The sequence below is a fragment of the Podarcis vaucheri genome (assembly GCF_965113315.1).
Source record: "Podarcis vaucheri genome assembly, chromosome: 4".
In the NCBI taxonomy this organism is placed as follows: Eukaryota; Metazoa; Chordata; class Lepidosauria; order Squamata; family Lacertidae; genus Podarcis; species Podarcis vaucheri.
This window is the reverse complement of record NC_138762.1, coordinates 70,603,983-70,629,504: the sequence shown is the minus strand read 5'-3', so window position 1 is coordinate 70,629,504 and position 25,522 is coordinate 70,603,983. Positions and strand designations below refer to the sequence as shown.

Below are 25,522 nucleotides of genomic sequence, written 5' to 3'. Positions count from 1 at the left end.
TTCCTAGACCTCTCTGTCAGTATAACAACCAACAATACAGTGGTACCTCAGGTTAAGTACTTAATTCGTTCTGGAGGTCTGTTCTTAACCTGAAACTGTTTTTAACCTGAAGCACCACTTTAGCTAATGGGGCCTCCTGCTGCCGCTGCGCCGCCAAAGCACGATTTCTGTTCTCATCCTGAAGCAAAGTTCTTAACCCAAGGTACTATTTCTGGGTTAGCAGAGTCTGTAACTTGAAGCATCTGTAACCTGAAGCATATGTAACCCGAAGTACCACTGTACCTCTGAATTACCCCAACAATAGTTGTGTAAAGAAGCCCTTGCTTAACGAAAGACAACCGTTTATGAGCTTCTCCCCATAAAATCATGTCAAAGTAGGGTTATGAAACATAATCTAAATCTAAAACCGACATCCTCCCTGATGTCAGTAAGTGCCTCCTCACTAGTCCCCAAGAACTAAACCAGAGGCTTAGTATAAAAAAGTGAGACAGCTGCGAAGCAGCGCTTGCAGGCAGGCGGAATTAGGAGAAAGCCACGGTAAATGAGAACACTCAAGACACATCTGTGCTAGGACGCCTACACGTGCTGTGCCGTACTGAGCCGAATGTTTGTTTTGGATGTGTTGCCTGGCAATGGAAGGCATTCATTTTATAAAATAAACTTCTGAAAGGCTTGTTAAAAAACACAATTGTGCGAGCACAGAAGAGAACATTTTTTCAGCTCGCTGTCAAGCATAAAGGGGAAGGGTGGGGGGTCGGGGGTTGGCTACGAAGGCTGCTTAGGACGGCGTGGGTTGACCATGAATCAAGTCACTGCACTGTACTCACATCCTCACAGAGAGGAACAATACTGAGTGGTTCATTGTGCTGCACAAAGGAACACCCCACAAAGAAAAATGAAGGCATAATCCGCTTGGAAGGCAAACCATTTTTCAAGTTTTTTTTCTTCATGTTTCACGTACATACTAGCAGTTCCACTGAAAGAATGCTCACTCCCAGTAACCAGCTTGGGACAGCTTACCAAAGCAAAATACCATGGTCTGAAAAATGTTAAGGCCAGCAGAGAACCTTAAGGTTACCAAGGGACCAATCTCAGGGAGCGTGAAGTCCAGATATGCACTCAATTTCAAGGTGACTTTCAATATGACACGGACTGCTGGAGTATGTTGACAGGACTGGAAAGAGGGACATTCCAGGATGATTTATGCTCAGAAATGAAAAGAAGATTCTGTACCAACCAAGAAGGAAGACTAAATTAACGGACTATGCCGAAATGGCATAGCTTTATAAAAGACTGGGGGAAATGTGTGGATTATTTGAAATGTCATCGTACACATATAAGCTCACTAGCAGGATTAACTTAAACCAAACAGTTAATGATAAAAGATCACTAGGGATAAATTATTAATTGCAGGAATGAAGGAGATGCAGTGATACAAATTTAAAAAATTATAAGAAATGGCAAAAGGAGTGGAGGAAAGTCAAAAAATACATATTTGTTGGGAAATACAGGGTTGTTTTTATGTCAAAATATCTCTGAAAAAAATGAAAAATAATTTATTTATTTTTAAAAAAGGAGAGAGGGACATTTACAGTCACCTCAATGGTACCTGATTCTGTTCTGACTGCATTAACTAGTTGCTGCTTTAAGCTACCTTCCTATCTGTTTTGGTGTTTTTAGTTGACATTCTAATTTTGTCTCAGTCATTTTATTGCTGCGTCATTCATTGTGTTGTTATTTTTAATTGTTAACTGTCTTGGGAGCCATCTGGAAAGCCAGACAAGAAGATACAAATATAAACAACGAATAAAATAATCTGTGGCAGCCACAAAAATAACCTCGATGGTACAAAGCCTCATCAAGTGAATCCGCCACACCAGGAAGCTGCTTATTAATATACCCTGCGCATGCATGTGGGCGAGAGCAGTCTTTGGGTGTCATCAAGAGCCTGGTTAGTTCCACCTGCCTTATCCCACTCCTCCGTTCCAGGAGAAGTTGTTGCTGGAACGAACTGCAGACACACACACACACACACACACACACACACACACCATAAAACCCACGGCAAGGGTGCCATTCCATTTATCCCTGGAAAGAATGTCCCTGGTTGGGAGACAGGGGATGGTGTGAGAGGCTGACACAGGTGGGTTAGGAAGGTCAACCAGGGTGTGAAGTGGGCTACCAAACCAGTTTGTTGCATTTTGGAAAACCCTCATCATTGAACTAATTGTTTATGGTGCCTTTAATATCCATGCAGAGGTTTTGATTTGCTTCGTTTTTTGAAAACCCCCCCCTCACAGCTCTACATTACTAAGGACTTACTGAAACACTGATGTGTTTTGAAATGTACTGCTGAAGTGAGTACTGAAATGCTTATTTTTTTGCTTTCATATATTGCTGCTGTTGTTTGCTTTGTATATTGCGATCTGCCCTTGAACACAAACTTCCTTTGTGGAAAGATAATACACAAATAAATACTTCATCCCAGTGAATTTATCTTCCTAAAAGCACGCTAACACTTTTAAATTGTGAGCCACACAAACTTGCACCAGGGAGGTGGATCGTATAGCTTGCCTGATTCCTGTTTAAGGCAGTTTAGGAAATCAGAGTAAAGACTGTATTATATTTGTAATACTTTTAAGAATACATATCGTATAGGAAAGCAGTCACACTAAGCAAGTGCATCCCTACCAAACCCAGTTTTAGCTAATCATAAGAATAGTGTGCTGCCCAAGACCACAAGTTTTCAAAATTTATGCTGAGTGCTACAATTAATAACAGTTTAGGCTGTTTTTGACACCCTCTCCCCTAAACAATGGAGAAGGACTACACTTGGGCCACATTTAGAAGGCTGTTCAGGGGCACTTCTCACAGCCTGTCTACTCAAGTGGTGTGAGTGATTCTGATCAGATCCATGCATGCAAATATTTCACCTTACACAGCAGAGATAAATCAGGACAAATATTTGTATCGAAGACATAAAATGGGGGGAAATGTAAGTAAAAATGGGGAATTCAAACACAGAACAAATGGAAGCAGGTGCTGAAGATTCACCTCACCTAGGAACACCATTTGATCCATGGCCAGACCTGAAGAAATATATTTTTTCAACTTAAAAAAAATAATAATATTGCCCTCAACTCACTTTAAAAATGCAGCTGTACCGAGAGTCTCACGGCTAACCAATGCAAAGTTAATTAAGTTAGATTCATACTGGAACCAGCAGAACTGCAGCAGCCCATTAATAACTCGTTTCATTGTTAGGCTGTGAAATCTTCTCCTTAGCTATAATGAAAGTACGACGTAAGATTCGCCACTCTCAAAATACAATGCCAACTGGCTTTAAGCATAGAGGATGAATGCTCAGATGAAGATAAAATGGAAATTGGATTTTTATTATTTTTCTCCAAGTGCTGGAAATGGCTTGTCCGGCTTTCAGAAAACAGGATTTAGCAGCGGGGGGTGCAGAAATGTTACTTCACCTTACTTCTTTTGTCTGTGAGATTTCCAAATGGAACATTGCTGTTTTGATACAATCTTATGGCTTAAATGCCTTTAAGTATTTCTGTAGTCGCTTGCTTGCTTGCTTTAAGGGGGCAATCCGATCCCCAGTCTCTACTGAGAGGGGAGCAGGAAGGCTAGCACAGGGCAAATACCAGAATGGGATCCACTGGAACCCAGGTCATCTCAGCCCTTCCTGAACCTCAGTATGCTTTGTTTTGGTGCTTTCTGCTGGCAGGGATCCCGCCACCAACACTTCCAGCCACCTATTTGGCTGGGAGAAGGTAAAAGTTTATGCTGGAGTGATAATGGTATCACTCCACAGGTGGCACCTAGTCAGAGGCAGGGCAGAACAATATTTCTGCTCATTCTAGCCCCTGCCAATAATAATAATAATAATAATAATAATAATAATAATAATAATAATAATAATAAATTTATTTGTACCACATCCATCTGACTGGGTTTTCCCAGCCACTCTGGGCAGCCTCCAACATATATAAAAACATAATTAAACATTAAACCTTAAAAACATTCAACTGACACACAAGGGGGTTTAGACTGCTCTGCCCATGAATCACATCAAAAGCACAGGAGCAACAGCCATGTTAATGAAGTTCATGTTTCTCTGTAAATAGAATATTTATGTCATAGTTTTTAAAATATATATATATATAATGCATCTCCTTAAAGTGAGGGTTTCTTTAAAGAAAAACTGTCCACCCGAAAACAAGTAAATAAATAAGTTTTGCAAAAAAAATATTTTAACCATGACTGCATTTTTGTAATGCACCAAATATTCAATACATACGTTTTACTGTACCTTTATCTTTGTTTTTTTCCTTTCCAAGGGAATCCAGTTTCTTTCGTAATGATTTCTTCCTCTTTTGTCCATCTACAAATAAAAACATTTGTTATATTTTAAGGAGAGGAAAAAGTGCTAAGATAAAAGAATGTAGCAGAACTGATATTGAACAATAACTATTCCCCCACGACAAGAGCATATAGATTTTCTTTTATTAAAAAAACCCACACCATCCAAATGAGGTCTTGCCTACAAACCCTTCACCTGATTATAATACCAAAGGACATGGATACTTACTTCTAGAAGAGTTAATATAATATTACAGTTCTTAAAGAAGAATGAATCTTTGCCTAGGAAAATACATGTGTGGAGTGCTATTTTGCTACACCTTTTGAGAAACTGATTTTTTGTGTGTTTGTTTGTGTGTGTGTGTGTGTGTGTGTGTGTGTATATATATATACACCCATGTACCTGAAGATTGGGTCATTCAGGTGAATGTCTTTTTTATTTCAAATATTTATATGCCACTAAATACTCAGAATTTCTACGTGCTGTACATAAAATGCTTTTTTAAAAATAAGAAAAATTGAAATTAATCCTAAAAATAGAAAACTAAGTTAACATGCCTGCTGAAATATATCTAGCCCGGATCTTTAATCCATCTAAAGGTTATACTTATTATATGCTCACAGCAATGAAATCTTTACAAGGTGTTTCAAAGGGCAAATACAGGAAAGCAATTTATCAGGGACCAAAGATTTAAAGCACTCGTTGGTAAAGTTCATGGTAAGAATGGTATCTTTCACCAAAATACTTTCTTATCTTTTGCACAGCTGAATTTTCATTGACTTTGGGGGGTGGACAACCAATGTGTCTACTCCACTAGCTCCTCGAGATTTCCACAGAGTCCCTCACTACTTTCTGAAGAAGCACTTGGGGGTCATTCCACATCAAATCAAAGCAAAAAACAAGGGTTTCGCCACCCACCGTCTAGGATTTTGATGAAACTTGGTGTACACCCTTCCCTTATGGTTGAAAGAAACCCCCTTAAATTTTTCCCTCTATCTCAAACGGTTTTAATTTTATAGCACTTCAAAGTTTCGTGAAAGCTGTGTTTCTGTCCCTCTTGAGATCCTTGGCCTTGTATGCATTGAACTGATGTAGAATGACCCTTGGGAGAGCTTTGCAACCCTCAAGAGCATGGGCTTCCTTTTCATACTCAGATCAAAGCAGCATCACGTGTTGCCATACAGCATGATGCTGTGTGGCAGGGCACTGCACGACAAATCTCCCTCCTACCTGCACGTAGCTCAACTGGCCAAACCAAACATGATTACACGGTTGGGGAGGGCCATGCCCAATCATGCCCCTGAAAGATACTCCAAGAGAATCCTGCTCTCATTGTTGTAGCCTTTCAAGCCTTGAGGACTGGATGTTGGCAGATCATTAACAAAACATATATGCATATTCCAAACCCTGGCTGGTAAAACATCATGGTTTAATTGCTACTCACACCAGAAGATAGGTAGCGGCCGCAGTCAAATCACCGACCCAGCCTGGAGTGCAAATTGGCCTGTGATGACAGTAGGTTTGGCTCAGCCATGCTTCCTGACCCTGCTGGTTTTTGCCCTGGCTGGCATGAGCAACAGGATTGCAGATGCAGTGGTGGTACTGCGGCTTTGTTAAGCCCTCCCTGATGCTCCCAAATCAGGGATTCAATTGCAGCATCAAGAAATAAAAACAGGTCATATGCAAAATCTCTGATGTTATGTCAGAGAATGTGAATTCATCTTCCGGTCATTATGAGAAGACCATCAAACAAGCTTCCATTTCAAAGCAGGAAACTAAAAATGGGCAGAACTTTACAGCTCTATCTAATCATGAAAAGCTGTAACCGAAACAGTAATATAGTCTTTTTACCCAAATATTAGCGTATCTGGGAACCTTTCATGCCTGCCAAGGTGAAAAGAAGGGGCAGGTTAACTTGATAGCAGTGGACTGGGCCAGCAAGGGCAGTGGGTAGGATCCAAGGTACTTCACACACTTTCTCTCCCACCAGCCCTCTTTCCCCTGCTGGGAAACCACGGAAACAGAGAATTGTAGAGTTGGAAGGTACCCCAAGGGCCATCTACTGGTAAGTCCACCCCCCTGCAATGCAGGAATACAGTTAAACCTTTCCTCAGCTGGTTAAATCTTGCCTCTCCCGTGATTCCCATGAGGACTGGCCCCATGATGCTATTATGTTTTTTTTAAAACTTAACAGCAACATGGGAGAGTAGGGGAATTTCCATCAGAATTGTGGGAAGCAGCGTGAAAGATTAAAACTTTCCTCTCCCTGTAGTGCGCCTTGTGCTGCTCAGCTGACTGGGGAACAACAGAGAGTAGTGAAAAAGGAACTGGACTGCAGAAAAACGTTGATCTTTCTCCGGAGCCCCCTTTCTTCGTGCTGCTTGGCTGATCAGTGGGAGGGAAGTTGTGGGTCACCTAAGATTAAGCAATGGGCCAGGAACAGCCCAGGGAGTACAAAATACAACTTCTGAACAAGAAATAGAATAGACTGACTGGAAAATATGTGTACTGTCCAGAGAATGTACAAAATGTGGTCAAGACACGCATTCCTCAAGGCCTCTTGGAGATTATACATAATGGCTGGAGAACATACAACATTGGGTTGAAAAATGCATATTTCCCAAGGCCTGTTGAATATTATGTCTATTAACTAGGAAATGTGCATAATTACTTCTTCATGGAAGGTGAATATGCATAATGACTAATCGCTATGCACATTAACTGCTCAATTTACATTCTTCTTAACATATATGTGTGTGTGTGCATGTTAATATGAACATACTATTCCAGTCCTACAAGTGAAATGGACTGGGTGGGGGGAGACATACAGACAGAGAAAGAGTGAATACATATTCAAATGTGTAAAGTATCTGTTCACAAAATTAATAAATAATACGTTAGAGGTAACAAGCACATACAACTTTAAGCAGCAAACCTAATCCCCGTGGAATAAGTCACCATTAGCTCTCAAGTAAACATGTTTATTATAGCATCTATTGTCACCTAATAATAAGTTTCCACAGTTCTTTAAGATATTGTAAAGGAAGACTTGTGCAGCTCAGTTGACAAGTTTCTTCTTGCATCAGTGCAAGTCAATGGTTGGCTATCACTTCCTGAAGCATTTTTGTAAATTGTCTGCCATAAAACGGTATTTTACTTTCAACACATGTATTAGCACAATTCAGTCACTGAAACTAGGTGCCTGTTTTAACATGTCAGCTAACTTTCTAAAGTGTAGTAGACCTACAGGTTTTTTGTATAGTATACTGGATTAAATAATCCAGTAAATCTTATTGTTCCAATTTTATACTATTGTATAAGACAGTAACAAAGCTACACTAACTTAGATCAAGAGAATATTTAACTGTTTCAGTTTTTAGGTCTGGGCTGTACAACTTAAGACTGCAAGTGGAAGCTAGATGATCAAATGCTATCCATATGAAACAAACAAACAAACAAACAAACAAACTGAACTTCAAGTACCAAATATATCCAATGTTTTATTAACGACACACCTCAGATGGTGAAGAACACAAGAGCTGCCATGCGATGTCAGGCAGATGTTCATCAAACCTTAAATTATGAGCCCAACCCATTGTGAACCCGGAAAGTTCAAATGCAGGGCATGGTAGGAAGAATCGTGCCTTTGGGTTGCCCTCAGCATTTGATAAATGAAAGTGCATTTCCTGAGCACAGAGAGATTTCAACTCTATGGACACAACTGGGATTGAAGCTCATGTATTCCTCCAAAACCAGTAAAGTAGAAAAGGGTTGTGCCAAACTCTTTCTCCTCTCACATGCTCACTTTCCACTGCAAACGTCCTCCCTTCCAGTTTAATTTCCCCCATATGAACAAGAAATCTAGTCTCTAAGGTAAGCTAAGGGAAAGGTACTGCCTAGAAAAATAGAAGTCGGTAGTGTAGTAGTTAAGGATGTCCAAGGATGTGGACATCCTACAACTACAAGAAAGAAGATTCCACCTAAACATTAGGAAGAACTTCCTGACAGTAAGAGCTGTTCGACAGTGGAATTTGCTGCCAAGGAGTGTGGTGGAGTCTCCTTCTTTGGAGGTCTTTAAGCAGAGGCTTGACAACCATATGTCAGGAGTGCTCTGATGGTGTTTCCTGCTTGGCAGGGGGTTGGACTCGATGGCCCTTGTGGTCTCTTCCAACTCTATGATTCTATGATTCTATGTCTACCACAACTCCGAACAGAGGGGCAAACAGGGGGTTGAGAATCCCAAGTTCTGTAGTTCTGTCCCCAATGACATGGACAAATAGCCATTGGTGAACTTTTCCTTCTCTGATTAGACAAGGAGAGGGCTTAATGCACCAAAACATACCATGGAATATGATCAAGAATGTGCATGCTTTTAACTGATCAAATATTAACTAGGTACAAGCTATTGAAGTTCAGTATTGAAAAACTACGGTACCATAACGTTCCTGTTGCTTGGCAGCCGGGGCTGGCTGCCCACAAGTTTGCTTTTAAAATTCCATCTATTTTCTGCCACTCAATGTTTCAATTCTATATTTTTAAATGCAGAAAAGAGCTTTTCTTCTGGTTGCTTCAATTTAAGAGTTTCTGCTAGCTCCAACAGAATCAACGTTATGTTTGTTGAAAGCAAATGTTATCATTTAATTGAAACGTAATTCCTCCTCTTTGATCCATTTGCACTGACTGGGTTTTATCTGATTGAAAATTTGTACAAATATTCTACACGGCTTCATGTTCTGATAGCAATACAACACAGAAAAATCAATGCTTCTATTGTTCACTGAAATGGTTACTCTTCAAACATAGTTCCCCTGTACCTCCTGTTGTTTGCCAATTTGAAATACAGACAAAAGTTATCTAGAACACGGAATGGCCCAAAACACTTTTAAACCAGGCATATAACACAAAAAGGACAGGCTTATTGGGTTTGAAACTGATGCTTCACTCAGTATTGCTGTTACCCCCAGTGGCATAGCGTGGGGGGTGCAGGGGGGCCGGCCGCACCGGGCGCAACATCTGGGGGTTAGGGTTAGGGGGCGCAAATTACTTGCCTTGCCCCGGGTGCTGACAACCCACGCTACGCCACTGGTTACCCCTTCATCATAAATTCATATATAGGCATTTAAATATACACAGTTAACATGAAATCCACAAAACCTTCTTTAATACAGCTGCTTTCCAAAATCACTATGCAATTCCATTCCTAATAAAGATTATTATCCTCATGGAGAACCAGTATAGAGATACTTAATCTCTGAACTAAAACTCAAAACATCATTATACTAGAAAAAAATATGCAAGGAAACTGGAACACAGAAAACTCTGAGTCTATTAAATAAATTACAAGTTTCTTTTTCTCGGTTTAACAACTAGTGACCTCGTGAAATTGCTATTTCAAAGCAATTAAAAGGATTTCTGTTGAATATTAAAATATAATCAAAACTTTGGATGCTGGCTGAAGAGTTACAGGGTTCAGCAGAAGCCTTGCTAAGGGCACAGAGTATCATATATACTGTCGATATGACAGACAGGCAACTGAATGCACCAGCTGAATTCCCTGGCAGCTGAACTATTCTGTTGGCAAATATAATCCAGCAGAACAGAGCTGAAACAGAGGAGGGTGCTATACTCCAGCCTTCTTGATATGGTGCCCTCCATATATTTTGGACTACAACTCCTATCAGCCCATGTTGGTTGGAGCTGATGGGAGATGTGGCCCGAGGCATAAGGATGGCACCATGTCAGGGAAGACTGCTATAAACCTACAGTCTATGCATCCCCATTGATGGTGCAACTTTTACACCAGTCCCGGACTTGGTGGAGGGAATTTTACTGAAACCACCACCCAACCTGAGCACAGGTATAACTCAGCACATCACACATGAACATAAACCCAACACATGGAGATCATAACTCATATGATAGGGCGTGTAGCACTGGGCTCTTTCTCTCTGGCTCTGTATTGTACATACTTAAAAGAGTTGCCAAGGGGAAACTTTGGTGATGGCAAAGGAACCACATTGCACAAAACAGTCTGATGTTATAATGCACATGGGAACTGCAGCTGAGTGTTAAAGCCTCTCTGCCTAGAATAAAATTTTCTGTATTGGGGAAATATTAAAGGTAAATAAAAAGAAGAGAAGCACACTTCATATTTATTTCAGATTTTATAAATGAAAATGAAGGGAAATCTAATTCTGAATGGATTTTCTCTTTCTTTTCCAATTTTTTCTTTCCATTCTTTTAATTTCTCAACCAAGGACCTTAGAGGATTTATAGAATGACAGAATGGTAATTCACAAGCACCTCTCAACGAGCTTAAACACAAGGTAAGCATAGCTAAACCTTGCACACATCCTGTGAGAATTTCCTCTCCCCTTTGATGATGAGAAAAAAACTGCATTTAACAATTAACTGATGCAAAATGGGTGGAAAAAATATGGAAGAAATCTTCAACACAGAGCTATCAAGCAAGTATGTGGGAAGAATGGGTGTACACAACCTAGGCTGACAAGTCCTAAATGTAAAAAGTGGCTACGTCAAGAAAAAGACCTGCTATTCTATGCCAATTTAACTCTTTTTCTATGCCATAAAAGTATCAAAACAAGCAAACTATTGACAGGCCATAACCTTCTATGTTTTCCCCAACTCCAGGCTCTGGGATTGAATCACAGATCCTTGGCACAAAGCCATGCTGCTAGAGCCCTACAGCTTTGCTGCAGAACACTGGCCCATTTTAGGGTGCCTTTCTCTGCCTTCCAACCCCTAATCCCCATCCCATCATTTTATAATGAGAGGAAGCAATTAATGAGAAATATAGCTTAAATTAAATCAGAGGTAAAGTCTCGAAAATGTTTCACAGGGACCAAATTTTTTTTTGCAATTTTCTTAACAATCTTTTTTTGTGCTTAGATATGGTGAAATGAAGGGATGCGGGTGGTGCTGTGGGTTAAACCACAGAGCCTAGGACTTGCCGATCAGAAGGTTGGCGATTCGAATCCCCGTGACGGGGTGAGCTCCGGTTGCTCAGTCCCAGCTCCTGCCAACCTAGCAGTTTGAAAGCATGTCAAAGTGCAAGTAGATAAATAGGTACCGCTCCGGCGGGAAGGTAAACGGCGTTTCCGTGCGCTGCTCTGGTTCGCCAGAAGTGGCTTAGTCATGCTGGCCACATGACCCGGAAGCTGTATGCCGGCTCCCTCGGCCAATAAAGCGAGATGAGCACCACAACCCCAGAGTCGGCCACAATTGGACCTAATGGTCAAGGGTCCCTTTACCTTTACTATGGTGAAATGAAGGTGCCTGACAACAAATGATTTATTGCTGTTGCTCTCCAAAACTAAAATAATATCTAAGCATTGGAATCAAGTGGATGGAAATGGGAGTGGAGGGCTGCGGGATCCATTCCACAGCCAAGTGGTATGTTTGGCACTAGGAGCTATTTGGCAAACCTATTATGGTCAGGGTTATAGGATTAATCATTAAATTGTGTTCACATATAATCACCATCTGAAACAAATCTTAAAAGATAGTGGTTGAAGGAGTGGTGCATTTCAAAAATGTAGGCATTCTTGTGTGCTTTAGGATGCAAGGTCACTGCATATGATTTCATAGCGTGTCATATCCTGCATACTGGACTGAAGCCAAATTTTCAAAATAATTAGATGTGCAAATAATTATGAGATTTTAAAAGTGGATAAATGTGTAATTACTTACAGTTTTGTTCTAGTTTGAGACATTAGGAAATAATGACTAAAGTATTCTTTACCAACCTCAAAAACCAGAATTATTCTCTTAAAAATAAAACAATAGGATTATGAACTGCTTAATATAAGCCTGAAGAGCTGCAGCAGCCATTGCACGGTACACTGACAGAATATTTCTTGTAACATCGTCAGAATCAGTCCCAATTGCAATGTATAAACAGACAAAAGACAACAGGAAATTCCAAGAGCTTCAGCCAATAAATTCCATTGAGTTTTCCCAGTTAAAGAGTGTGTTTTTTCAAGTGAACTAAGACGAACCTTGGTTGCGCAAGGAATTCATAAATTCCCCACTCCTCAGTCAAAAGGTAAGTTACTCTTCTGCTCCTAACTTTCTTTAGGAAATTATATACCAAGAAATACAACAACTGCAGTATTAAAGCAAGACATTTCCCCCCTAATCTTTCTACCTACTTATTAGTGTAAGTGCAGAAACTCTGGAAAAAAATAAAATAAAACTGCCAATATCATAATGCCAGCCTAGGGTGCAACGGCATTTGGAATACTGTCTACAGTTCTGGTATTCTCACCTCAAAAACAATATTGTAGAATTGAAACAGGTTCAAGAAAAGGGCCACCAAAATGATCAAAGGGGTGGAGCGATTCCCCTATGAAGAACGGTTGCAGCGTTTGGGACATTTTAGTTTAGAGAAAAGGCAAGTTTATAAACTTAAGCACTGCGTGGAGAAAGTAAACAAAGAAAGTTTTTCTCTCTCACAACACTGGAATTTGTGGATGTCATTGGAAGATTCATGTCAGATCAAAGAGAGTACAGTGGTACCTCGGGTTATCAGGTTGCATACGCTTCAGGTTACAGACTCCACTAACCCAGAAATAGTGCTTCAGGTTAAGAACTTTGCTTCAGAATGAGAACAGAAATCGTGCTCCGGCGGTGCGGCAGCAGCAGGAGGCCCCAATAGCTAAAGTGGTGCTTCAGGTTAAGCGCAGTTTCAGGTTAAGAACGGACCTCCGGAACGAATTAAGTACTTAACCAGAGGTACCACTGTCCTTCTTCACATGGTCCTTAGTCAACTTATGGAACTCCTCCCCCAGGAGGCAGTGAAAGCCACCAACTTGTATGGCTTTAAAAGAAGATTAGATAACTTCATGGAGGAGCGAGTGCTCAGTGGCTACTAGCCATGATGGCTGTGCTCTATATCCACAGCTGAAGGCAGCAATGCTTTAGAATACCAGCTGCTGGAAACCACGGAAGGTAAGAGTGACCTTGTGCTCATGTTCTCCTCCCTGGTTTCTCACAGGCACCTGGTTGGCCACTGTGAGAAGAGGATGCTGGACTCGATAGGGCATTGGCCTGATTTAGCAGGATCATCCTATGTTCATTCAGATTAGTTAGACCATACTTTCAGGCCTATCTTGAGTTCCAGATTCAACATTTAGATAAAAACCTTCCCATAATGACTACACGTTTCAAAACGTGATGTTACTTTTATATCATACATTACTTATTTAGGGCATAATATTTTGAGCATATTATATTCTGCAGAGCTACAGAGTTTTAGAGTTCTGCTCTAAATATTTCCCGGTATCTAAAAGAGATGGATGACTGAGTTTAAAAAGCCCCCATGGAAATAAACCATGTTGGGTATTTTCCAGTGACTCTCCAAAACTCTATTCTTGGACAGGGTTTTTTTAGTGCATGGTAGCCATCTTAAGGCCGGGTCTATCTGGGGTGAGTGGAATATCAAGATCAAAGGGGTATCAATATCCAGTATCAACAATGGGCCAGATAAGTGTGAACAAATTGAAACTTAAAGTCGAAACAAGATAGGTGGTCAGAAGATAGTGAGTTTTCCTTCATATATCCTGCTGCAAATTCATTATTTGCTGCTGCTTTTGTTTTCCTTAAAGTAAACTTCTCAAGGTCGAAGTTCTCTCTGGTTTGCATATTTCTTAATCTTTCCAAACAAAACTATTCTATAGGAAGGTTACAAAGGTTTATGGATTCCATTCTACAAAATGTGAAGGATGTTTTGCTTACAAATAAATCATAACCAGATGAAAGTATTTAACATCAAATAAGGAAGATATACTTTGGGGTGGGAGTAAAAATAAGGAAGCAGCAAAAACAAATCCCTCCTAAATCTCCTACATCCAATACTCTTATTAACATTTATAATGCTTATAAGCCTCAGAAGAGTTTCATTTGAATAGTCTCATATTTGAATTTATAGATGGAATCTGGGGGTTGTTTACGATTTATTACATCAGTCCCACACTGGAGCACATACTAACACTTACGTGTAGTTTAAACAGATTTTATATATGTAAATAGTTCTATCAATGTTCAATTGTATTTTAATTATTTTTCTTTGTTTCTAGCGGTTCTTGTTTTTATCTGTAATGACTGTGTAACAACTCATTGACTAAATCATATGATTTTATCCACCAATTACATTTGCATACATTTCAAATGGGTATGAAGCTGTAAGTATATTCTCCTAATTTTAAGATGATGCACATATGTGCAATAGCATAGCAAGTACCATCATAAAAGAGACATCTCCCATTTTATCTCACTTATGAGGCAATGACTCATGTTTGCATTGTTGTGGGCTGTCTATTAGTTCCAAACAGCAAAGGAGCCCTTTAGATAGCCATTTATTTAGCTTCTTTGATGCATGGTCACTTTTGCAAACCAAGAGAGAATTTAAGAGGATTAAGGTCTGGGAGGTGAAACTGCTTTCTTTCTCATTCTAATTCACTCCAAGATACCAGATAGGCAGTGTTCATTACTATGGAAGAAAAACAAATATAAGCTTTCTGCATTTGACTGTGGGAAGAAGATTCAAATGACTAGGAACCACATGTGGCGGATTTAAGAGACTGCAGAGATCGCTCTTATGGGAACAATCATGTACAACTACCAATGTCACTGCAAAACACACACATGTACACATAGGAACAGGAGGGAGCCACAGCAACAAATAAAAGACTCAAAAGGGGAAAACGAACTTGAAAAAAGGGCCAGCTGTTATTATTTATTTTAGCTCACTGCATATTTTAGAACTTAAGTTCTACCTTTAGAAGCAATCTTGGACCTTCTCACACAAAAGCTGCTGCCTATTGTACCACCATTCATTGCAATCTCAGTGTCAACCATTGCCATCTGCAGGGCTGCAGCAGCAAAGTGTGAATTGAAGAAGTTGCGTAAAAAGCTCTCTGTGAGAGTTATATTTAAAGTAGCCATCACACTGATTGTTTGAATACATTCTTCCACAAGAAATCAAGTTGTTGCAGAACCCTTTGTTTATCTAATAATGTTTGAGGGCCGATTCAGATATCCTATCTACTCCCTATCTTGGCTTACATCTGTGTAGAAAAAATGTGTACTCCTGCCATATAGTGTACATGTCTATTATGCCTTGTATATTTGGGAACTGAGGCACCATATGCTAATTGGTGCTAAAATTTGGAAACATAATCCATGGATATTTACTCTGAACCTTTCCGCTTTTGTACAAAAACGCAGATACATTAACACCATCGTGAATGGCTAACTACAAGGGACCAATGGCAAGTAACGACAAAAAAAAGTAAAAACCATAGTCACACTGAATGAAGATGACAAATAGGTAATTAAACACAACAAAGAGCAATATAAACAGAGGTCCAAAATCCCAACCCCACCCCCTGCCAAAATAAACACAAGGCAGAAAGCACATTGCCATTTTTTTCATAGCTGAGCAGTAACATACTGGGCACAAAACCAAACACAGAAGAATAAAGGTTCTGAATGTTAAATTGTTTCTTGCTCCGTTTGGACACAATTTACTCCAAGACTATGCTTTTTATCTATGAAAAGTTCAGCACAGGCCAGTCAATCAAAATTAGTCAACTAGCTAGTCAAGTACAGTAAAAGAAAAGAAAGAAAGAAAAGAAAAAGCATTGATAAATTCAATATTTTATAACAAGGCCCAGACGCCAGAATGAAAAGGAAGGATTAAACTAAGTGCCCCTTGTTATTGTGAGGATCTTTACATATTTCCAGTTTGCTTGCAGGTTATGGCAAGCAGTAAAATGATCCATCCAAATCTCCAAAGTGGCAATTTCTTAAATTAGTTTACTTTGGGCATGGCAACTTTAAAGTAGAAGACCATAGAAACTATTGAAATCCATAATGAGGCATATAAATGGTTCTGACTCATAACACAGCTATTCTCTGACCTTTAGAAGATCCTTAAAGCAACATTAGTAGATGCTACGTTTTCCCAAATAAAACTTAATTGCATTATGTTCTCTTGCATCTGAATTGTTCTAGCTTTTCCCAGTTAAAAAGCCTAATGCTTGAATAATGCTGCAGTCTGTAGTATAGTTGAGAGATAAGCAGTCCACTCAATTTTTTCCCTCCCAAGTTCAGTCTGAACAATATGCATAGATAGGCATCTAAACATAAGCAGAGCCCTGTTGGATCAGACAGATATTCTAGTGGCACCAGCATCCTATTTATAGTGGTTAGCCAGTTGCTTTCAATGGGTCCACAGGCAAATAATGTAAATAACAGCTACCCCATTATTATCACTAGTAAAATCCTGTTTGTGGGTTCCCAGGCTCTTCAGCTGCCTTGGTTATTAAAAAAATAAAATAAAAAGGATAAAAAAGATCACTGCTAAGTACCAGCATTGACCCAGGCACAGCCTAAAGAAAGCAACATTTTGTAATTTTTCTTCTTCATAAATATTTTGCATATAAGAAGCCCTTGAAAATGAGATTGTTTTTATTATCCTCCCTAGTAAGTCAGACCTAAATATCTAAAAACAACAAATATTTTTAATTCACCAGTTCATATAGCAATTTTAAAGGCTGCTCAGGAGTAGCACAGAGCCTTTAGGTAATTCTAAAATCAGGGCCATCAGTGAGCAACTAGTTTCCCTCATGGGGGCAGTGGCAAAATATGTGATTGTGTTATCAACAATATTGGTATTTTAACTGTTTGGGGAATACAATCCCTGAAGAGAACATTTATGTAATATATATTGAGACCGCATTCAACCACTTAAAAACAACAGCCAAAAACTAATTTCATAGAAAGAAATATTTTTTCCCTTAATATATACTTCAAATGGAAATAACAGTTTGCAATGTACCAGACAGGGCCGACCATTTCAGCACTGTCCTCAGGAGACTTCAGGTTCACATCTCACCTTTGGGAATCGTTATCTGACATCCTAGGTCACAGTCCTGCTGCAACTGATAAAAGGCCACTTCCTGTAACCGGGCACGCTCCAATTCAGAAAGACTTTGAACAGGAACAGACTTCAGCCGAACACTGCGCCCTGACATGCTGTTCCAAGTGAAGTCACCCTGCAGGAAATCAAGTGGAAAAGTATGAAGGGTCATATGGCTAATCAACAGTTCACTGAGAATGCCACTCAGCCCTTTATCCCATAACTAAACATTTAACTTACGCTTTATTAAACACCCACAGTCACCATGGCACATTCCATAATTTTTGCAGAAGGGAGTTCTAAACTTGTTTTAACATTATTGGTTGGAAAAGGACAGCTATCTGGCTTAACCGGTGACACATACAAAGCCTGTGGAGGGCTCTTTATTGAACCTCTACCACTGCAATTCCCACCAAGGATTGTGTGCATGGCAGTAGCATGTCTTCATTTATTCAAGTTGAAGAACATGTACTGTATTGGCCTGAATATAAGTCACACCTTTAAAATTGGAGGGGGGGGGAATAGGTAAAGGACCCCTGACCTTTAGGTCCAGTCGTGGCCGACTCTGGGGTTGCAGCGCTCATCTCGCTTTATTGGCCAAGGGAGCCGGCTTACAGCTTCCAGGTCACGTGGCCAGCATGACTAAGCTGCTTCTGGCGAACCAGCGCTGCGTACAGAAACGCTGTTTACCTTCCCGCCAGAGCGGTACCTATTTATCTACTTGCACTTTGAGGTGCTTTCGAACTGCTAGGTTGGCAGGAGCTGGGACCGAGCAACGGGAGCTCACTCTGTTGCGGGGATTCAAACCGCCGACCTTCTGATCGGCAAGTCCTAGGCTCTGTGGTTTAACCCACAGCACCAGAAATACCTGAATATAACCTGCTCCAATCCTTGCTGCTCCTGGCTGCAAACTGGGTGCGGGGAGAGTTGCGCTGCGTTGCCGGTAGCCTTTCCCCTTCCCAACTCTCTCTCTTCCCAGCCTTGGGGGAGAGGACGGAGGACTACGCGCGGGGTGGGCGCCGCTTTGCTGCGCTCCTGGCTGCATACTGTAAGGTCAGGAATCTAAGCCACACTTTTAACTTTTCACTGTCGGACTTTGGGAGGAAAGTGAGGCTTATATTCAGGCCAATACAGTAACTAAATGATGCCTTTTCATTTCTAATTTATTATACATGTAAATGAGTATTCTGAAATGTGAGGCATGTTACTTATTAACAGAGCCAAGGATATCAGAACAAGCAATAATAATTTACAATTTAGGGAATGGCCATAGCTTAATGATATAGTATCCACTTTGCATGCAAAAGTTCCCAATTTCAGTCCCCAGTAAGCAAACAGACTCCTGTCTGGAACCTTGAAGAGCTAGACCAGTGATGAAATAAATTTCAAAAGGACTTCATGGATTTCCACGTCACCATATACCAGAATATTTGCAGTGTAGAATATTCAGAAAGCAAAACAAGGCTGAAATCTGTCATGAACTTCCAACCATAAAGAGCTTTCCAATGAAAGCAAAAAGCATCCTATGTTTATACTGTTCAATGCAACACATATGTGTAAATCCATAAACATCTTCAAGCAAATGCCACAAACACATAAGCATGAACAATATTTGCATACGTGTTTTGTATGTTTTAAGTCACATTCCGCTGAAACTTTAATGAATATCTGGCACGCAGGTTCTAAAGAGTTGCACTTGTCTTCAGTATTATTCAACATTGTGACACTTAAAATGTCAGGTGTGGTTTGAAAGATATTGTTAAGTTGTGGGTGAAAATATCAGACGACACAGCGATTCTTCAAACAGCTCTTGTTTATTCACAGGCCAGAACTGAACTGAACTGAAGGGTTCAGCCAGCCTGCTTATATAGAGCTCCACTAGAATGCAACAGTAACCATTTTCTGTAACTATCCAATCACTAACGTCACTTTCAATCCCTTATTTGCATATGTAGACCTGAACTATCTACAGTATCCCCCTGCTGGCCCAGGGTGAGAACTTCAGTACATAATAGATATGCACCGTGATTCACTTATGAGCTGATTCAGCAAACCTAAACAAGAAGCATCCTATACATATCTACTTACCTCCGTGTCCTATTCAGTTACGTGGGCCTTACTCCCATATATATTAGTATAGGATTGCAGCCTTAATGTTACAATTTGCACAGAATGAAATGAAGGTAGCAACAAAGATTAAGATATCAATAAAAGGAATTTGAGCAGGAAAGATTAATTACTGCTATTCTTCATTTAAAATTCCTTAGCAATGTTAATAATAATTAAGGCTAAAGACTAAATTTGTCATCTGGAAGGTAGCTTACTAACTTCTTTTGGAAGTCTAGGCTACTCCTTAATACTGTTTTCAGGATCCAATCCTGAAAACTAACAAGTTCACAGATAAGCACAAAAATAACAGTTCTAGACAAAGGACCACAGCGGATTTTTTTTGCCCAGGGAGCAGTAATGGTTCATGTATCCCTGCCACCAGTAGTGCAAAGAAATCTAGCATGTGTTAACTTTGCCGCAGTAAATTCTCTCCTAGGCCACTCTAACACGATGTTAGTGAAGACTATATCTGTCAAAATATTTTTGGGAAATGCTATGTTATGAACACTGGAATCTCCTGATCTAACTGAGATGAGCAATAAATGTTAACTTTAAGCTGTCTGCTTTATTTAGAAACTAAATGAATTAAAACAAACCAAAGTAACATAAAACTTTAGACCGTTCACAAGAGGGGCACAAGCTAGTACAATAAGATTCATTATACTAAAAACATTATGTACACTAAAATTTTGTTCAAGAAGCTCATTTTGTCCCAACACAACTTAATTATGGGGGGGGGGAGTGGAAGGGGAGTTGCCAGTTGTAGATCTTCCTTCCTTTGTAGAACATAGGCCTTCCCTCTGATGAATGGAGGAAAGACTCGCTTGGTTACAAGCCTTGCCCTCCATCCCCATTCTCAAGGAGAACACAAAGGATCTGTTTAACTAAGCTCTGTGGGAGAAAATGTGCTTTGAAGACAGAAGGTCCCTAGTCAGTCCTGGGTATCTCAAGAAGCAACGGCTTCATACTGGCATCTTTTAAGCACAGTTTGTTGATTTGGATGAAACAAGTTATAGTTGTTTTTTTTTTTTAAAAGGAAGTGAACGTTTCTGAATGCTTCCTTGGAGCTGGTGCCAATGAGGTGGGACGTGCAGGAGTCTGTTCACATTGTACTGGACAACGTTTTAACATGATGTCTTCCCATGGTCAGATTTCTTATTGCTAACCTACTGAGTGGGAGAGGTGAGATGCAGGGGTTTGAGAAGAAAATGGAGCAACATGCAGAAATTGGTAGGAAATGGATGTAAATGGTGCTACTAAATGCATCCAATTTCATTTAAAGGTTGAATTGGGAGGCAGTACAGTGGTACCTCTGGATGCGAACAGGATCTGTTCAGGAGCCCCGTTCGCATCCTGAAGCGAATGCAACCCGCATCTGCACATGCTCGGGTCGCGATTTGCCGTTTCCGCACATGCGCTCTGACATCATTTTGAGCATCTGTGCATGTGTGAGCGGCGAAACCCAGAAATAACACGTTCTGTTACTTCCGGGTCAATGCGGAGCGTAACCTGAAAACGCTCAACCTGAAGCATATTTAACCCGAGGTATGACTGTAGTGCTAAGCTAGATGTCCATTTTAAAGGACTGAATCCATGTTAGTGCCCCCTAGCCTACTATTCTTGAGTAAGATTCCTGACCAGGGGCGCCGACTTATAAAAAATATTGGGGGGGCCCATACCAGGGTCCTGCCGCTGGTTCGCTCGGGTAGCCGGGAGAACGCAGTTCGAGGTGGCGGTGTTGGGGAGAGACCCTCGCTCAGGGCGCCACGAGGCTTGGCGGCCGGCGGCCTATCTGGGGGGTTTTGGAGTGTATTTCGGTGGAGCGACTGGGGAGGAGGGGGCTTGTTGCCGGATTCTTCAGCTGGGCCGGAGATCCGCTGCTGGGGGGTCCCTGGGCCGAGTTGTGAGCACGGCCTGTTGAAGGGAGATCCAGCCGATTGCGCGACGGGGACGGCCGGGGCTCTCCGGCTAGGGCGCGCGGCTGGCTGGCTGGCGAGAGAGCAGGTGGGGAGGAGGCTTGTTTACACGCAGGGAATAGATTTTGAAAGGAAACTTAATTCCACACGCAAATTGCCCCTGCATTCTGAAGTGGTGCAGCCGGGACACAGATTCGCCCCTTCCAAGCGAGGACTGGGCTCGTGCGTGGGGTGGGGTATTTTGCAGGCTAGCGTTTGACAAAAAGTCCACTTCCTTCCCTCCCTCCACCACAGAACATAGTTGGGGTGCAGACGCCGTCAGCTTACAAACACCCCCTCAGGCCCCATGGAGTCGGCGCCTATGTTCCTGACTGCACTTTAGTCACTGAATACTAAAGCCATGGGGTCAATATAATCCACTGAAGCAAGCCTTTCCTGTATTAAGAAACTTGGCAATTACTCAGTGACTTTTCGCTTTCTCTTGTCTTTCAGATGGCTCATGAACCACTTGGCAATTACTCAGTGACTTTTCGCTTTCTCTTGTCTTTCAGATGGCTCATGAACCACTTTGGGATAATTCAGTTGGCTAGAGCATGGTGCGGATAATGCCAAGGTGCCAAGGTTCAACCCCCATATGGGACAGCTGTGTATCCCTGCATTACATGGGGGTTGGACTAGATGATCCTCAGGGTCCCTTCCAACTCTACAATTCTATGGTTCTATGTCTGTCTACCCCTTTTCATAAGTTCTGCATAGCATTTCACCATGAGGCACGTTGCCTACTGTCCACGGGGAGGCTAAATTTACATGCACAAGAGAAATACAACTTATGTTCTTCAAACGTAAACTCAGTATATGTCTGGATCAGATACATACAAGAGTAGTTGAATCATTGTACAAGCTTACATCATAATAAAGGGGTGGATGTACATAAACCCAGTTACATTCCAAGAGCATGAAGGAAGTGTGAAAACAGCTTGATATTAAGATTCACTATGAAACAGTTGTACTTAGTGTATTACTTGCTACAAAATTCATGTAAGACAAAATCTTCCTGCAATGGAGAAAGTATCCTTCAATCTCTTATAATCCAAACATGATTTCTTACAAAATCAACAGGCACACTATTTATTAATGTTAGCAACAGTTCAGTTTCATCTGAAGATTGCTCATGCCATCTGATGAATACCACAAATTTCAGAGATGTGAGGAGGCAAGAAGTTATCCAGTTGTAGACCTACGCAAGGATGGCCAGCCCCTGATGGCACAAAACCTACTCTGATCTTCTGATACCCCCCCCCGGCACCCATCCTGGTTTAAGATGCTTCAAATCCAGTTATTTGCATGAAAATAATTAAGGGTGGAAAATGCGAGAAGATGCCTTCCATGGCATGTGCACAGGATGGATGCAATATGAAAGGGAAGAAATCCCTAACATGTAAGGTACTTATTGAAGAAGCTGGTACCTCCTTAAATACTAAAATGGTGTGTGGGATGCAATGTGGAGGAGAATGACATTGAAATCAGTTTCAGAAAGCATCCAAGAAGCAACCTTAAAAACAATCCATAGGTGGCACTGGACTCTGCTTAAATTAAAACACCATAAATCCAAATATTTCCGTTGGAGATGTTGGGGAGAGGGGAGGGGTTACTTCTTTGGTGGGAATGTTGTTTTGTGAAAACTTACTGGGATGGAGTTCTTGCCCAAACTATAGGCTATTATAGGACAACACCCCCTCCCCAATTCCACCTCTGGCATTACTTAATATCAGTAGACTGGGTGGTTCTGAGATCCATAAGGAACATGTTTCGTGCGTTACTGGTAGCAGCATGCTTAGAGTTGGCCAACCAATGGAAAACATCCAAATTTACCACGGCAGGGTGCTTGGATAAAATTTGGTCTCTGAAAGTCTGATGTATTGATACCGCATACTTGGGGGGGGGCACAGATAAATCTGACAGTATCTGAGGGCACTTTTTGTTTTATGTGAATAGAAATGTGAATATCCGATGTCAACCATTGACTCAAATTGCTCTATGGAGAGGATATATGTATGTTCCGGCCTCTTATTAACCCTCCCTAAAGTTCATGCTTAAATTGATGCAAGTTCACAACATATCCTCTTTGTTGTATATAGATTATATGCCTATTATTTTGAACTCGAATGACTCCTGTTTTGTTTCCTTTGTGTGTCTTGTTACCATTATAATCCAATTAAACTATTTTTTAAAAAATCATGCCATGTAGACAAACAATGAATGTAGCAATGTGAAATAAGTAACCCAGAAAATTCAAATAAAACAAACAGTATCCTAATTTCTGAGGCTTGATTTAACTATAGCAGACCTCTGAAAAGAAAATACAGTGGTATCTCAGGTTAAGTACTTAATTTGTTCCGGAGGTCCGTACTTAACCTGAAATTGTTCTTAACCTGAAGCACCACTTTAGCTCATGGGGCCTCCTGCTGCTGCCGCGCCGCCAGAGCCCGATTTCTGTTCTCATCCTGAAGCAAAGTTCTTAACCTGAAGCACTATTTCTGGGTTAGCGGAGTCTGTAACCTGAAGCGTGTGTAACCTGAGGTACCACTGTAGTCACAGCCTCAGTTTTGAAAGCATTGGTATCTTTATTGGTATCTTTATTGGTATCTACAATGCTTGACTTTAGCTGACCATATTGTTCATCTCTGGACAAGAGATGTCTAAAGTTATAGAAGATGTCATGTTACTTATTAAATATACACTGGAGGAGTATACCCCACAATACATCCACTTATGTTTACAAATGCAATTAAAATCAAGTATCATGCAAGCATTTTAACTCCAGTCTGCCATTCTAAATCAAATCAGCAATGGTCTAAATCTAGACTGTGTCGTCAACTTCCAGGCATACCACAGATAAATGCAGGGACCATTTCAGTGGACTGTCACCTTTACTATCAGGGAGCTCAAATCCAGCAGCAACCCATTCCCCACCCCCACAGCTGTCCCAGACTGGAACCTATACTATGTCAACAGCTGCCAAGAGTCAGATTGTATAGCTCAGGTAGTAGAGCATGAGAATCTTAATCTCAGGGTTGTGGGTTCAAGCCCCACATTGGGCAAATGATTCTTGCATTGCAGTGGGTTGGACTAGATGACTCTTGTGGTCCCTTCCAACTCTACAGTCCTATGATTATGATTCTATGAGAAAAGGCACGCCTAAGATGCATACGTGCTGGAGTGTAATTGCTACACAGTGGACGTTCGGGTTGTGAAGTGATCCGTGCGGGATGCATGTTCACAACTGGCAGCGTTCGCAACCCGCATCTGCGCATTCGCAAAGCGCAATTTAGCGCTTCTGTGCATGCGCGACTGCCGAAACCCGGAAGTAACCCGTTGTGGTACCTCCGGGTTTCGGCGGTCCGCAACCCAAAAAAACGCAACCTGAAGCAGCTGTAACCCAAGGTATGACTGTATACCACTTTGAAAGCAAATCTTTACTAAATAGCAGGGGGTAAAATATAACCAATGAAGCAACCGAGGAATTGGAATACTTTTGACCTACTGGTAATTGTATAAGTGACCAGCATTAAATGGGAATAGCACAGATGCACACATTTGTTTTTTCCCCTGGTCTCAAGATACACTTTAACCTTATTCCCATCCTTCTTTCCACATGTTGAGAGCCCAGTTGGCCCTGCCAACCTCCAAAGGTGTTCAGCCCAACCTTTGTGAGTTCAGCAGAAGGTTAAATCAGGCCTCTCCATGCATACAGCTGTGTGCTTATAGACTCTTTGACATGATCAGGAGCCCCTCAATAAGAGGGATTCTGAATGTGTGGAATCTGCGTGCCTACAGCTATAGGCACATAGAAGCTCTATGCTCACCCTTTGCTAAATGTTCAAAGGAACAGGGCCAGGAAGTGGGACCCTACTCCCCCCCCCCCCGCCCCTGCATTCATTCAACATGTAGAATGGGAAACAAAAAGAGGGATGTAGTTTTTCTTGGAAATTAGACACACATATACTTAACAGCTCCCTTTAGACTTATCAGTTACTTGCCAGGGTTTAAGAATGTACATGCTGCATTTTATACAGTCATTAGACCAACATGAAAGCATTTCTCCCAATGACTGTCTTTCATTCCTTTCCCATGTCAGAGCTCTCGGACTCTCTTTAGAAAAGTGTCACACGTGATTAG

General features: G+C 41.0%; 1 protein-coding gene across 5 annotated transcripts in view; it reads right to left on the bottom strand.

The window, feature by feature from the left end:
- The window catches only part of ARHGAP6 (Rho GTPase activating protein 6), a 190,379-nt gene that overhangs the window by 26,546 nt on the left and 138,311 nt on the right, over positions 1-25,522 (bottom strand). For 4 of the 5 annotated variants that reach the window (XM_082220861.1, XM_082220864.1, XM_082220863.1 and 1 more), the window contains exons 2-3: positions 17,295-17,454; positions 4,313-4,396 (exon numbers count right to left, since the gene is read on the bottom strand). In XM_082220861.1, the coding sequence (XP_082076987.1) occupies positions 4,313-4,396; positions 17,295-17,454 (244 nt within the window). The remainder of the gene's footprint in view (positions 1-4,312; positions 4,397-17,294; positions 17,455-25,522) is intronic. The other variant, XM_082220862.1, reaches the window with a different exon arrangement.